Source organism: Camelina sativa, chromosome 1 (genome assembly GCF_030686135.1).
Source record: "Camelina sativa cultivar CO46 ecotype springtype chromosome 1, ASM3068613v1".
NCBI classification, from domain to species: domain Eukaryota; kingdom Viridiplantae; phylum Streptophyta; class Magnoliopsida; order Brassicales; family Brassicaceae; genus Camelina; species Camelina sativa.
The window spans coordinates 12010156-12024127 of record NC_141880.1 but is presented as its reverse complement, the minus strand read 5'-3'; the positions used below and the strand labels follow the sequence as shown (position 1 = coordinate 12024127).

Genomic DNA, 13972 nt, shown 5'->3' with positions numbered 1-13972 from the left:
AGGAGAAATATACACATTATTATGTCAGTATATATATATATATATATATATATATAAATTTACATGATTATTAATTTATGATATTATTGGGACCATATTTTACATGGAGATTTCAAAAAATATTATTATCTTATTATTTTATCAAATTTTGTTATTTTTTACATTGGCCCAACTTGGAACTAACAAAAATTTATTAGTTTATAGTGTTTGTTAATTTATATAGGTTTTACTGTATATCATATTGGTGAAACAGCAGGGTTTAGAACAATGTTAAGTACATTTATTTATTCTAAATATACATCATACTTACTAAATATAGAGTCTTGATCAACAAAAAAGGGTTAACCACCTGAAATAAACTGAGATAAATATTTTCTTTTCATTTATTAAAGAATACATGAATTATATATAAATATATATTTTGGTTTTAACATGAAGAATATATATATATATATATTTATTGGTTTTAACATGAAGAATTTATAAAATAGTTGATACGTACGGCTCCAATGACAGTTAGATAGAACTTTATCTTGCTTAAACTATATATGTCGTTTGCCCTTTTTCTCATTAATTGAATACTTTCAGAACAGGTCTCAGATGTCAGATATATGGTCTTGGAGGACCATAGTATTATTATATCAACCATGAGGAGTCGTACAGATGCAAAAATAATACTAGTTCTAACTCCATCTGAATAATTTTGGACATATCTAGAAGTTAAGGCCTCAAGTGCAAATTTCAACAACTCAAACGTGGTTCCCGCAAACCCATGTTATCATTTGTGGTTTCAGCCCTCAACAAATTTAATTAGTTTTTGATTTTCAAATTAATTAATACTTTGCAAGATTATCATATATATAAAGAGTGCTGAAAGACAGCACGAATGAGCTAGTTTCTATTTCCATGTGAGTCAGTGTTTGGGTCTAATAGCATCAAACTATATCTACCAATCGGTCCAGTCCACTCGATCGATGCATGTATACGAGAATCTTACTTACCTCTTGCAAGATGGAAACTCCTTCTTTGGGTAGATATTTTACTAATTATGTACTTAGGCAACATTTTAACGTCAAATAAAATTTTGGGTTAAAATTGATTCCATGTTTGGTTTGTAGATAAAGTATGGTAAGAGAAATCTGATACGGTTGATCTAAGAGAATATTGTATGATTTCATCCTTTGGGATTTTTAATACCAGTTTATTATTCTTATATTCATCATATACTGTAGTATTAAAATTATGTATTCCTTTGCCTTTTTATATTAACAGATTACATGCCTATCACTTAATCACCAAAACCGTATAATATTAGGATCATAAGACATTAAGAAAATTTGGTAGACGACATCTCTGATTCAATAATAAATGTTGTTGGTTACGTCACATAACTTTTAAAATAATTAATATACTCTTAAATAAAACAAATTTCAATGGTCCAGATTGAATAAAAGTCAACCCTAAACTCCCTCTTCCTCCTTTTAAGAGACACACAAGGAGACGGCCTTTCTTCTCCATGTCTCTGTTTCTCTCTTAACTCACAAGTCTCTCAACATGTCGGGAGCTATAACCTGCTCTGTGGCGGATCTCTCCGCCTTACTTGGTCCCAACGCCACGGCGGCAGCTGACTATATTTGCGGCCAGTTAAGTACCGTTAACAACAAGTTTACCGATGCAGCCTACGCCGTAGACAACACCTACCTCCTCTTCTCGGCTTATCTTGTCTTCTCGATGCAGCTTGGCTTCGCTATGCTTTGTGCTGGCTCTGTTAGAGCCAAGAATACAATGAACATCATGCTCACTAATGTCCTTGACGCTGCAGCCGGAGGACTCTTTTACTATCTCTTTGGTTATGCCTTTGCCTTTGGTGGATCCTCCGAAGGATTCATTGGAAGACACAACTTCGCTCTTAGAGACTTCCCAACTCTCACAGCCGACTACTCTTTCTTTCTCTACCAATGGGCGTTCGCAATCGCCGCCGCTGGAATCACAAGTGGTTCGATCGCCGAGAGGACACAGTTTGTGGCTTACTTGATATATTCGTCTTTCTTAACTGGATTTGTTTATCCGGTTGTCTCTCACTGGTTCTGGTCCCCGGATGGATGGGCCAGTCCCTTCCGTCCAGCAGATGATCGTTTGTTTAGTACCGGAGCCATCGATTTTGCTGGCTCTGGCGTTGTTCACATGGTTGGTGGCATAGCAGGTCTGTGGGGTGCCCTTATCGAAGGTCCTCGTCGTGGTAGGTTCGAGAAAGGTGGACGTGCCATTGCTCTACGTGGCCACTCAGCCTCGCTCGTTGTCTTAGGAACCTTCCTCCTATGGTTCGGTTGGTATGGTTTTAACCCTGGTTCTTTCACCAAGATACTCATCCCATATGTATCCGGTTCCAACTACGGCCAATGGAGCGGAATCGGCCGCACAGCGGTTACAACCACACTCTCAGGATGCACAGCAGCTCTAACCACACTCTTTGGAAAACGTCTCCTATCAGGCCATTGGAACGTAACCGACGTTTGTAACGGTTTACTAGGTGGATTTGCGGCCATAACCGCAGGTTGCTCCGTGGTAGAACCATGGGCAGCGATCGTCTGCGGCTTCATGGCTTCCCTCGTCCTTATAGGATGCAACAAGCTCGCCGAGCTCGTACGATTTGATGATCCGCTCGAGGCGGCCCAACTACACGGAGGATGTGGCGCATGGGGTTTGATATTCGTAGGATTGTTTGCCAAAGAGAAGTATCTAAACGAGGTTTATGGCGCGACCCCAGGAAGGCCATATGGACTATTAATGGGCGGAGGTGGGAAGTTGTTGGGAGCACAATTAGTTCAGATACTTGTGGTCATAGGATGGGTTAGTGCCACCATGGGAACACTCTTCTTTATCCTCAAGAAGCTCAATCTGCTTAGGATCTCGGAGAAGGATGAGATGCAAGGAATGGATATGACACGGCACGGTGGGTTTGCTTATATCTACCATGATAATGATGATGAGTCTCATAGAGTGGACCCTGGATCTCCTTTCCCTCGTTCGGCTACTCCTCCTCGCGTCTAATGTTCAAGCTTTTAAAATTGTAATTAATTACTATTATGTATTGTTGATTGTTGGAGCTTTGCTTTTTGAAATACAAATCTTGGATAATTTTTCTTTGTTTTGAGTGATCTATCATGTTTCTGTGTTTATGTGTCTTATATCGACTCCATTTTTTCAATTTTAATTTTGCATGCCTCGGCTAATACATATGCTATTTCTTAGAGACTAATACATACATGAGCAATGAGCTTTGGTGATCCTTTAAAATGAGAATGCATTATGCATATATACAACTTTGCTTAGGTTTCCTTTTTGCCGATGGCTTTTATCAGATTGGACTAAACAAAAGTTGTACTTTGGAGAACATTTTTCGTATATTAATTTTGAATAATCATATATCTTGTTGATCATTATATTGTACGTGTCTTCCATTTTTCATAAACAGTTTTATCATTTCAGCGATTGTGTACTACCATCTCGTACCAAAACAACAGAACTTATTCATTTCCTTGACCGCCAAGATAGGTTGAGTTTGAATTTTGATGTTAATTTCTTCTTATTCAGATTTTTGTAGCTTTGGTATGAATTGCGTGTGGTATGATGTAGTAGAAAGTCTTTGGATGAATGGTCTATCAATTATTGTAGTATAAGAAAACTCCTTCAAATAGATCAAATAATAAGTTTTTAACTTATCAATTTCAGTGAATTTTTTTTTTTAAGAAGTAAAGGTTTAAGTAGATCGTTCTAACTTGGATTAGTCTAATGAGTTTTTCTTATAAATTACTGAAACTTTTCATTTTTGAGCGAATATAAAACTTTCTAAATATAATTAGTTTTAATAGTAAGGAGATACTAGATAGGAACCCACCGCAGGACTAAATTTTTATTTTTAAAAGCTAAATGTTATTGCTTAGTAGAATTACTATATATATGGATAATGTTTTGTATTGAATTTTACCGTTTTAAAATATCTAAACTATATCATAGAGTTCATTAAGTATTAATTTCGTAGAAATATATGTATATATATATATATTTGAAATTTTGAGTTAATAGTATTTAAATTAAAAATTATATTGTTAAATTATATATAAACAATATTTTTTCATAATAATTACAATTTGAAAATAAAAAGTAAAAAAACAGTCCTTTGCAAGAATGGAATAAAAACACTACATACTTTAAGACAAATATTTTATTTTGATTTTGACATATTAGATATTAAATATGAAATAATAAATACAATGACATTCCTATAAATAAGTTGGAATTCCAGAATTTTTTTCATAAACTGCTGCAAAAATGTATATATATATTATTCATTTTGGTTGTGAGGATATTAGTGATTTATTTCAAATTTCCCTAAACGAATATTTAAAAGATACAATCAATTATCCCTTGTATATACATTCATTTTAGAGACCTACGTAGAATCATGAAACTACGGTGCGATTCCATTAGCTTTTTTTTTTTTTTTTTTAACGTTACACATCATGTTTTTGTGCATATTAGTCGACGTCAAACTGTATTTAAATATTGCAGTTTCTTGTCAAAAGTATCTTGCATATGTCAGCCGAACAAAGACAGAACAGCGAAACTTCATTAACACTGTACAATAATTTAGATTACTATGAACTATTTAAGTGGGTCGTTGTAAAAAAATATTAAAACAAGTACGAACCCTTTAATTAAATTCTTTTCGTAAGTGTTTATATTATTTATACGTTGAACACACAAATAAAAATGTATGTCTATACGTTGAACTTCGAAACCGTGATAACAAATTTTGAAGTAGTATTTTTTTTTTTTTTGGACAAAAAAGAAAACTAACTGGAAGCTGCAGTATATATGTGCAGGGTGGTTTTTCAAGATCCCCTATCAATACAAGTCAACCACTATATATTGAGTTAATTTGTTTTGGCAAACATGTTAATGCGAAAATCATGATTATCTATAGGTTTTCTTATGTTGTTTTTGGTTGTTAAATACACCAATCACTCTACTGTTACATAATGTATATAGAAAATAAAAAAAGTAATTTCGCTAACAACTTTTAAAAATTTGATATACATAGAGGATAGGTAGACTCTCCGCAATGTGCCGTTGCGTAATTTCATATAAACAGTTAAAGTCCCAATGTGGCTTTTCATATTGAGTAAACAGTTTTAGTTTTTTATAGTTAAATTGTCAGTTGACTTAAATTAAAATATAGTAGTATGCACATAATTACTAATTAGTCAGTAATTACTACGTATTACTAAATAGTTAAATTTGTGTTATGTGGTAATCCATGATGTCATGTTATTTTGTACGATTTTAAAAGCTACCGTTGCTATTAATATATGTGCCTAATATATCGTTCGTCGACACTGAATTTAAAAGTTTGCTTTTGTCTATTTTCATGAGGGTCAAATCTCACTATATATGATGTATTCAAAATCGTGTATGGCTTCTGTTTTCCTAGTAGTTTTGCATCAGCTAATATATAATCAAATAAACTCAATGAATCTATTCATTAGTGAAATATTGATTACACGTATGCCTATAATGATTAAGTTTGCATATAAGCATACATATATAGTTAGTCGGAAAATTACTTTACTTATTGTTAATAAATATTTTATCTATAGTTATTCTTACTCGATCATAATTAAGCTATGCGGTTTGTCTATGGGATCACATTAAACGTCATTGATTTGATAACTTTTAAGGACTAAGTGCAATTTCCAACTAATAAAACGTGGTTACCGCTAAATCATGTTATCATTTGCGGTTCCGTCAGCCATTTTGTTAATACTTTACAAGATCATCATAATTAAGATTTCTCTTATGAAGAATGCAATATTTTAACATGATTTCCCAAAACAATTGCTGAAATCGATTTCTAAAACTGTTTTGGCATTTAGGTAACTAATCCGGATCAGTACTGATCCTACAATGAAAAGTCTGAACAATATTTGTATGGTTTTACTTGATAAATATTTGGTTGTACAGATGGTTTCCGTTTTAACAATATTTGTATTTGTTTTTCACAGTTTTAGTAGTGTCCATAATCTTGATACAAATAACAAATGTTTAATTTGTTTTTTCATAGTTATACGTTGTAGATGTATATATCTTTGATCGGTTGTTTTTACCTCAAGAACCATAGATTTTTATTGAAAAAAATATTCTCGTTTTACTAGTTGCCACAATTTGTTTTGTTATACTATTTTTTTAATAGAATTTAATTATTTAATAGAAAACTGGTCGAATGAACTTCCCTTTCGTGTGATGTGTGACAGTGTGAGTCGAATACGACGACCAACTCTATCAGGGAATCTTCTTAGATATGTAGATTCCTTGGTCAATTTTTTGCTAACGTATGCTTATACACTTGCACACATCATAAATATTTTTCTTAATATATACCTTTTTGCAATATTCTAATGCAATTCATGTTTTGAGTTAAATTTGATTCCAAATTTGCTTGATTTCTAAATGAAGAATGATCAGAGAATCTTTTTTTCTTGGGTTGGTTTACAGAAGAATATTCAGTTTGTTTACCAAAAACAAAAAAGAGAATCTTGAGTACAACTAGAAAATAATTTGTTTCTATAATATGTTTATCACAATATAACTTAAAACATGAATTGCATTAAATACATAATTTGTTATTTGATACATAAATTCATCTTTATCAAAATAATTTGTTTATATGAAAATTCGTCACATAGAATAGTTTTTTTTTTTTATATAGTTTATAACTTTATATCTCACTTGGCTTCTTAAATTCTCAGGAGTACATGCCGATCACTAAAAATCACCAAACCCGTATATAAGATTCTCGTAGATTGCAAGTAGTTTATAAGATTCCATCTTGAATTAGATTAAACAAATATCTCTCTAGAATGATTGGTGAAGCCAGAATCAAAAGTCAACCCTAAACTCCTCCTCAGTCTTTTTATAGATGCACAAGAGACAATCTCTTTTCTTCGTGTCTCTCTTTCTATCTCAGGTCTCTCAACATGTCGGGAGCTTTAACTTGCTCTGCGGCTGATCTCTCTCCCCTACTCGGCCCCAATGCCACCGCGGCGGCTGAATATATTTGCGGCCAATTGGGTACCGTAAATAACAAGTTTACCGATGCAGCCTATGCTATAGACAACACTTACCTCCTCTTCTCAGCTTATCTCGTCTTTGCCATGCAGCTGGGCTTCGCTATGCTATGTGCTGGCTCTGTTAGAGCCAAGAACACGATGAACATCATGCTCACTAATGTCCTTGATGCTGCAGCCGGAGGACTCTTCTATTATCTATTTGGTTATGCTTTTGCCTTTGGGGAATCTTCCAATGGGTTCATTGGAAGACACAACTTTGGTCTTAAAGACTTTCCGACTCTCACCTCAGATTACTCCTTCTTCCTCTACCAATGGGCGTTTGCAATCGCAGCCGCTGGAATCACTAGCGGTTCCATCGCGGAGAGGACTAAGTTCGTGGCCTACTTGATCTATTCTTCTTTTTTGACCGGGTTTGTTTACCCTGTCGTCTCTCACTGGTTCTGGTCTCCGGATGGATGGGCTAGTCCCTTCCGTTCAGAAGACCGTTTGTTTGGCACTGGAGCCATAGACTTTGCCGGCTCAGGTGTTGTTCACATGGTTGGTGGCATCGCAGGATTATGGGGTGCACTTATCGAAGGCCCTCGGATTGGCCGGTTCCCTGATGGGGGTCATGCTATTGCTCTGCGCGGTCACTCTGCCTCACTCGTCGTCTTGGGAACCTTCCTTCTCTGGTTTGGTTGGTATGGGTTCAACCCCGGTTCCTTCACCAAGATACTCATTCCTTACCATTCTGGTTCCAACTATGGCCAATGGAGCGGGATCGGCCGCACAGCGGTTACAACTACACTCTCCGGATGCACCGCGGCTCTAACCACACTCTTTGGAAAACGCCTCATATCAGGCCACTGGAACGTAACCGACGTTTGCAACGGGTTACTCGGTGGGTTTGCGGCCATAACCGCAGGTTGCTCCGTGGTAGATCCATGGGCAGCGATTGTATGTGGCTTCGTGGCTTCCCTCGTCCTTATTGGATGCAACAAGCTCGCAGAGCTTCTAAAGTACGATGATCCGCTAGAGGCTGCACAACTACATGGAGGGTGTGGTGCTTGGGGATTGATATTCGTAGGACTCTTTGCAAAGGAGAAATATGTAAATGAGGTATATGGAGCGAGTCCCGGAAGGCACTACGGGCTATTGATGGGCGGGGGAGGGAAGCTATTGGGAGCACAATTGGTTCAAATAATTGTGATTGTTGGATGGGTTAGTGCCACAATGGGAACACTCTTCTTCATCCTCAAACAACTCGATTTGCTCAGGATCTCGGAACATGATGAAATGCAAGGAATGGATATAGCACGTCATGGTGGTTTTGCTTATATTTACCATGATAATGATGACGATTCCATTCAGTTTCCTAGAGTGACTGGATCTCCTGTAGCCCGTGCGCCTAACTCTCCAGCCGTCTGATTTTCAAGCTTTTTTGTAATTCTTATTACCCTTAAGTATTGTTGGGGTTTTGGATTCTTTTCTTCGTTTTGTTTTGTTTTGACTATTGAGTGATATATGTTTGTATTTATGTTTATGCTTCTTTTTCCCCAGTATTCCAAATTATGTTATTACTTGACTTGCTAATATAATGTTCGTTTCTCTGTTCATAAAGTGCTGTTTTTGGTTTGAAAATCATATGCATATACAAGTTTTAGCTTTATCATCTTCAAACCTTTCCGATGAAGACATATATGTTATATGCTCTTATCAATGCATTTATACAAGATACTACATACACTATATCTAAAGAACTCAAAAATCAAGGCATGGTACCAGCAAATATATGTACATCACATGATCTACAAACCACTGAAGAAAATTTTAAAAAACAATGCTGAAAGAGCATCGATATATAAAATAATGTTTTAGAATCTTAATTTATATATAAGGAAATAATGAAAGAAGTTATGTTTTCATTGGTGGTTGGAATTGTGAGAACTAGATAGCAAGCTTGATCTATTTAACATTTCTTGATTAACTTTGTTATAGATGAACATTTGATGGATGTGTGTTTTTCTCTATATTCTCAGAACCATAAATGTCTATACACGTGTGTTTATACTTACTGATTTGCAAAAAGAAGCAAATGTGGGGGAAGCTTCACATGGGTTTCACCGAAGCAATAGGTTTAGTAATCAGAGACGTTATTCCCATTTTCCATTCCCATATGAGGAAAAGAAGAATCTCGTAGTTGAGGATCCCATGATGGTAAAAAGTCTCTAAACGGTTGCTTTCACGAAACAGCCAATTTTGTAATCAGGCGCAATATCTTAGAAGTTGCTTTACTCATAGATCCAAATATTCAATCTGCCTACCATTTTTTTGTATACTGATATATTGTGAGTTATCCGCCACAATCTTTTGAGAATTGAGCCACTTACCACAGCTTTTGGAATCTTTTTATTGTTCACGGGTTAGGATAGTGGCGTCTTCCCACACTAGTCAGCGATCATTTGAGCGGCCGATCATTTCGTTGTCTTTTCCATGAAGATGATTCTGATGACAACATGTTGTTGTCAATGTATCATTTTCAAAAATTATGTTTCTTATCATATATGTTAAAAAAAATAAATAAATAAATTTTGATCAATCCAGAAAAAAATAAAATTGTTTTAAAAAAATTCCAGAAAAATGCTCAAATTTTAATTGTTACAAAGGCTTTATTTTAATACATATTTATCATAACATGTAATAAAGAAAATCAGATACAAAAGGTTTGTTTTCATAAAAATTAAAGTAGAAGTAATCTCAAATCACCAACTATCTCTCTTTATATATAGTGAATGACAATCAATAATATTTACCACTTTGATATTTTCTATTACCTTAAGTTATTTGCTTTTGCTTAATAAATATATAAAATTTCAACTTTATATTTTTGTAAAGTAGTTTATATTTGGTATCTATATAATTTTGGGATAAATAATTTATGAAATTAAATAAAAATATAAAGGATATTTAGCAAAATAAAAAATAGAAAAGATGGCCCAATCTCCAGTCCTAACGGGCCTTTATAATGAAGGTGCCGGGTGTTACTTAAGGGTGCCCTAACCCCTCAAAAACTAGAAACACATATTTTTCTCTCACGCAATGATGAATAGAGGTTGGGGACAAGGGATGATGAGGCAGCCGATGATGCCCCATGACTTTTTGGCAGAGATGGAATATTCAGAATCCGTGATGGATACGGCGATGGACGTCGATGATGACTACTACGAGTCCATGGATATGTTAAGCGAGGGTAGAGGGTTTGGATTTTTATCCACCGAGTGGAGGCTAAAAGACACCAACTTCTTCAACAAATTTGAGGATGATTTTGACGATTCCGATATCAATTGAATTGTATTATTTCTCTCACCTTTATCGTCTCTTTGGTTTTTTTTTTAAATCTTTTGACCGTAACTTTTATATCAATAGAGACCATTGTTATAGGGATTCGTTGTTCGTACTCTAGAAAGTTATAAACCATTGTCACCCAATTACATCTTAGTATATCGTATTGATTTGCTATATTCACTCGTGTTTTGATTGTTCTTATATGTTTATATATGGTTGTCTTTATGAAGATATGGTTAGAATTATTATATGGGAACCGAGATCTTATCCCGGACATGCTCCAATTTGATCTGTAAATATGATATCTAGTGGCCGGATCCGGATCATGAAATCTCAGATCTGTCGAAACCTTTCATGATATTGCACAATGATGACTGGAAAAAACTATTAATGTTTTACACCAAAAAAAAAATATATATATTAATGTTTGTTTAGAGTAGTCTTTGTTCCCTTTTCTTCTTCTTTCTTTGTTTTTTTTTCTATAAAAAAAGGATCACAAAATGCTATGGAAAGTTACACATCGTTTTGTGGGTTATTCTCTTGGCCCGAGTTCAGGCAGCACTCTCTCTCCATATTAAATCCTACTATATACCTTCGTTCTGTTTACAAAAAATAACTGCATGAAAATTCTATCATAGAATTCCATGCTTGGTCGACTTTCGAGAAAGAAACTATATAATATATTGAGAAATTTCTAGGCCAGGTTGGTTAGTATGTAAGACTACCAATTTTTTTCATGTTTAGTTAATGTATGGTATGGGTAAGATTTATTGTATAATTCTACCATTACTTGTATATTTGTCTCAAACATACGAGTACTTAAAACTTGCATATATAGTCAATCGTAGTTAATGAATTCAGTTATGATATATCACCAAATTCACATCCTCACGTCAAAAACTTAGTCAATGAATCCTTTTCAGAATGCTGATTTTCTCAAACCCGTACGTGTTTCATCCCTAAGTAAATATTGTCTCTCCGATCCTAACTCAAACCAAAATCCATATATCACTCTTCACACAACAAAACGTTAACTTATTTATTCAGAACTTTTTCTTTGAACGCGGAGTATCGATATCTGAAAACTTTAGAAACAGGCATACCATCTCAAATTCCACAGAACGTAAATGCATGTGATCTCCCGTCCGTAGGTTTTCCAAGGTAAGTCAAAAAGTATAGACCACGAGTATGAAAGGCAAGCAAAGAAAATAACTATTCAATGTACACCCCCCATTATGCAGCAGAAACAAAAACAAATTTTTAAAAAATCATAAAACAAGTAGGCCTAAATTTTGGCTCGTTCGTGGCCAAGAGTTTTTTTTCATCCCGTAAATTTTCATACACTATGATGTGTACAAGAAACCTAAGTATATTTTAATAAAATTAATAAACCCAATGATCCCTGGTTTGGATTTATTTAGTTACTTTTAAATTTTAGGGAATTTCAAGATTTATAAAATGATTTCAACAAATTCTGCAGAATCTTTAATGGTGATTAGTTTAATTTCAAAGCATTCGAGAAGGCTAAAAATAAGATACAAAAATAAAAATGATTTCGTAAAACTAAAAGTTGTTTCTAGAATAACACATCTCAACGATTTTCTTGAAAAAGATGTTTAATTTAGAATGACATGTATACTCTACTTTGTTCTTCCATAAGAACTTGTTCCAAACCAAAAGAAACAATAATCTCAAAGTTTCTTAAATTATAAAATCCAAGCATATTTTGTTCTTAGTGTTCCTATTAGAAAGAGAGAAAAAAAAAAAGGAAACTGAAAGCTCCAACAACCCACTTCACTTGGTCTTATTATGAGATTTGAGTGTATTGTCTAATAAGTCAAACGTCTTGTATGCCACTATCATAAATTATTTGAAAAGTATCAGCCAAGAAACGCATTATAGTTTCTCCTTTTCTATTATCAAGAATATTAAGGAGATTTGAGAGACCATAAATAATAGCTTACTTCTTGCATATACCACCGTTGAGAACCATTAATGATAGCACCATTCCACATAGGTGTATCAGTTGTTGTTCTCCGATCGTTAGCATACTCTATTCCCTTTGTTGTTTTTGTGTACCAAGGTATAAGGTATTGATCACCACCACTATTTGTTTGGACAACACTTTGTTCAACACAAGTTTCATCTGGAGGAAACTCATCTGAACGATACTGCCGACAAAGATAATTACGCATTGCAACACTAATTTTTGCTTGTATACATATCTTTTTTTTTTGTGGTTAACTGTTATATATATATATATATATATATATACATATATACATCTTCTATTGAAAATAAGTGCAGATTTGAAGATCATAAATCTCGACTTAAAAATACCAAAGATTCTTTCGATAACATTTCTCAACGAAGCATGACAGTGGTTGAATAATTCTTCATTGTTTTTGGGATCTTTTCACCAGTAACTTCTTTGGAATGATAGCGTGTACTCCCAAATGGAGCAAGAAAATTGCCTCGGTTTGCAAATTTCACAATCGATGGGTTTAGAAAGCCCAGTACACAAAGCCTTTTAAAAGCTTTAGTATTATTCATAGAATAAATAAATATTGTTGCAAAGTTTTAAAATATATATTTTAATAATTTTTTATATTTAAAACAATATGTATCAAATTAATGATCAAAATTATAAGTCAGTAAAATAAAACTGATAAGTAATAGTAGTAAGATTTGGAATTTTAGTTTTGGTTTAATCAGTCATTTAAACTTATAAGTAATTAATTTAAAAATGTATATTTAAAATTGTAAAAAATATATTTAATTTTTAAAAAGAAATATGTCTTTTTTAAAAATACATAATTTTTAGTTCTATAACAGTTATTAGAGTTTAATATTGTAACAACCCGTCATGTAGACCCCACTAGCCCACCGTTAGCTGCCCCATCGGACCGTTTGTGGACCCCATTAGCCCACAGCTAGCCGCCCAAATGGACTCCAAGCTGGCCATGTAGAGCATCGATCCTAACCCATCACTGTGGATATCTCAATCCACCAATAGGTTATTGGTGGATTGAGATATCTACAGTGATGGGTTAGGATCGATGCCCTGCATGGCCAGCTTGGAGTCCGTTTGAGCGGTTAGCAGTGGACTAATGGAGTCTATGGACGGTCCGTTGGGGCAGCTAGCAGTGGGCTAGTGGGATCCGCGGGACTGGTTGTTACAAATATCTACGTAAAACTTAATTTTTAAAAGATCTAAAAAGTATATAAAATAATCTTTTTTTTGTTTATTTTAATATCTACATAATCTTACATAAACCATTTTTACGATAGAAATTTGTACATCATATTTACATATACAAAATTTTACATCATATTTGTTTGCGCATACTATACAAGCCACATATGTAACAAAAGATGAACTGAAAAAGATGTTTTAATCTAAAAGATAGTAACACTCAAAAATTCAATGAATATATATCAACTCTAAAAGAATTTAGAAATGGATATGTTTTTTAACACATAAATCATCTTTATATTAGTTTACTTTAAAACATAAA

General features: G+C 34.0%; 1 protein-coding gene and 1 pseudogene across 2 annotated transcripts; both read left to right on the top strand.

Moving 5' to 3' along the window:
• The first annotated feature begins 1488 nt into the window (after window positions 1–1488).
• On the top strand, window positions 1489–3208 carry LOC104789359 (ammonium transporter 1 member 3 pseudogene; annotated as a pseudogene). Its single transcript, XR_015561351.1, has one exon. The product of XR_015561351.1 is annotated as an ammonium transporter 1 member 3 pseudogene (transcript).
• A 3715-nt stretch (window positions 3209–6923) lies between these two features.
• On the top strand, window positions 6924–8729 carry LOC147949811 (putative ammonium transporter 1 member 5). The gene has a single exon (XM_087457409.1). It carries the CDS (start codon window positions 7038–7040, stop codon window positions 8535–8537), a length of 1500 nt encoding a protein of 499 aa, XP_087313535.1. The 5' UTR covers window positions 6924–7037; the 3' UTR covers window positions 8538–8729.
• Window positions 8730–13972: the final 5243 nt, after the last annotated feature.

Coding starts and splice junctions, on each gene's coding strand:
- LOC147949811 (XM_087457409.1), top strand. CDS start 7,038: ATGTCGGGAGCTTTAACTTGCTCTGCGGCTGATCTCTCTCCCCTACTC.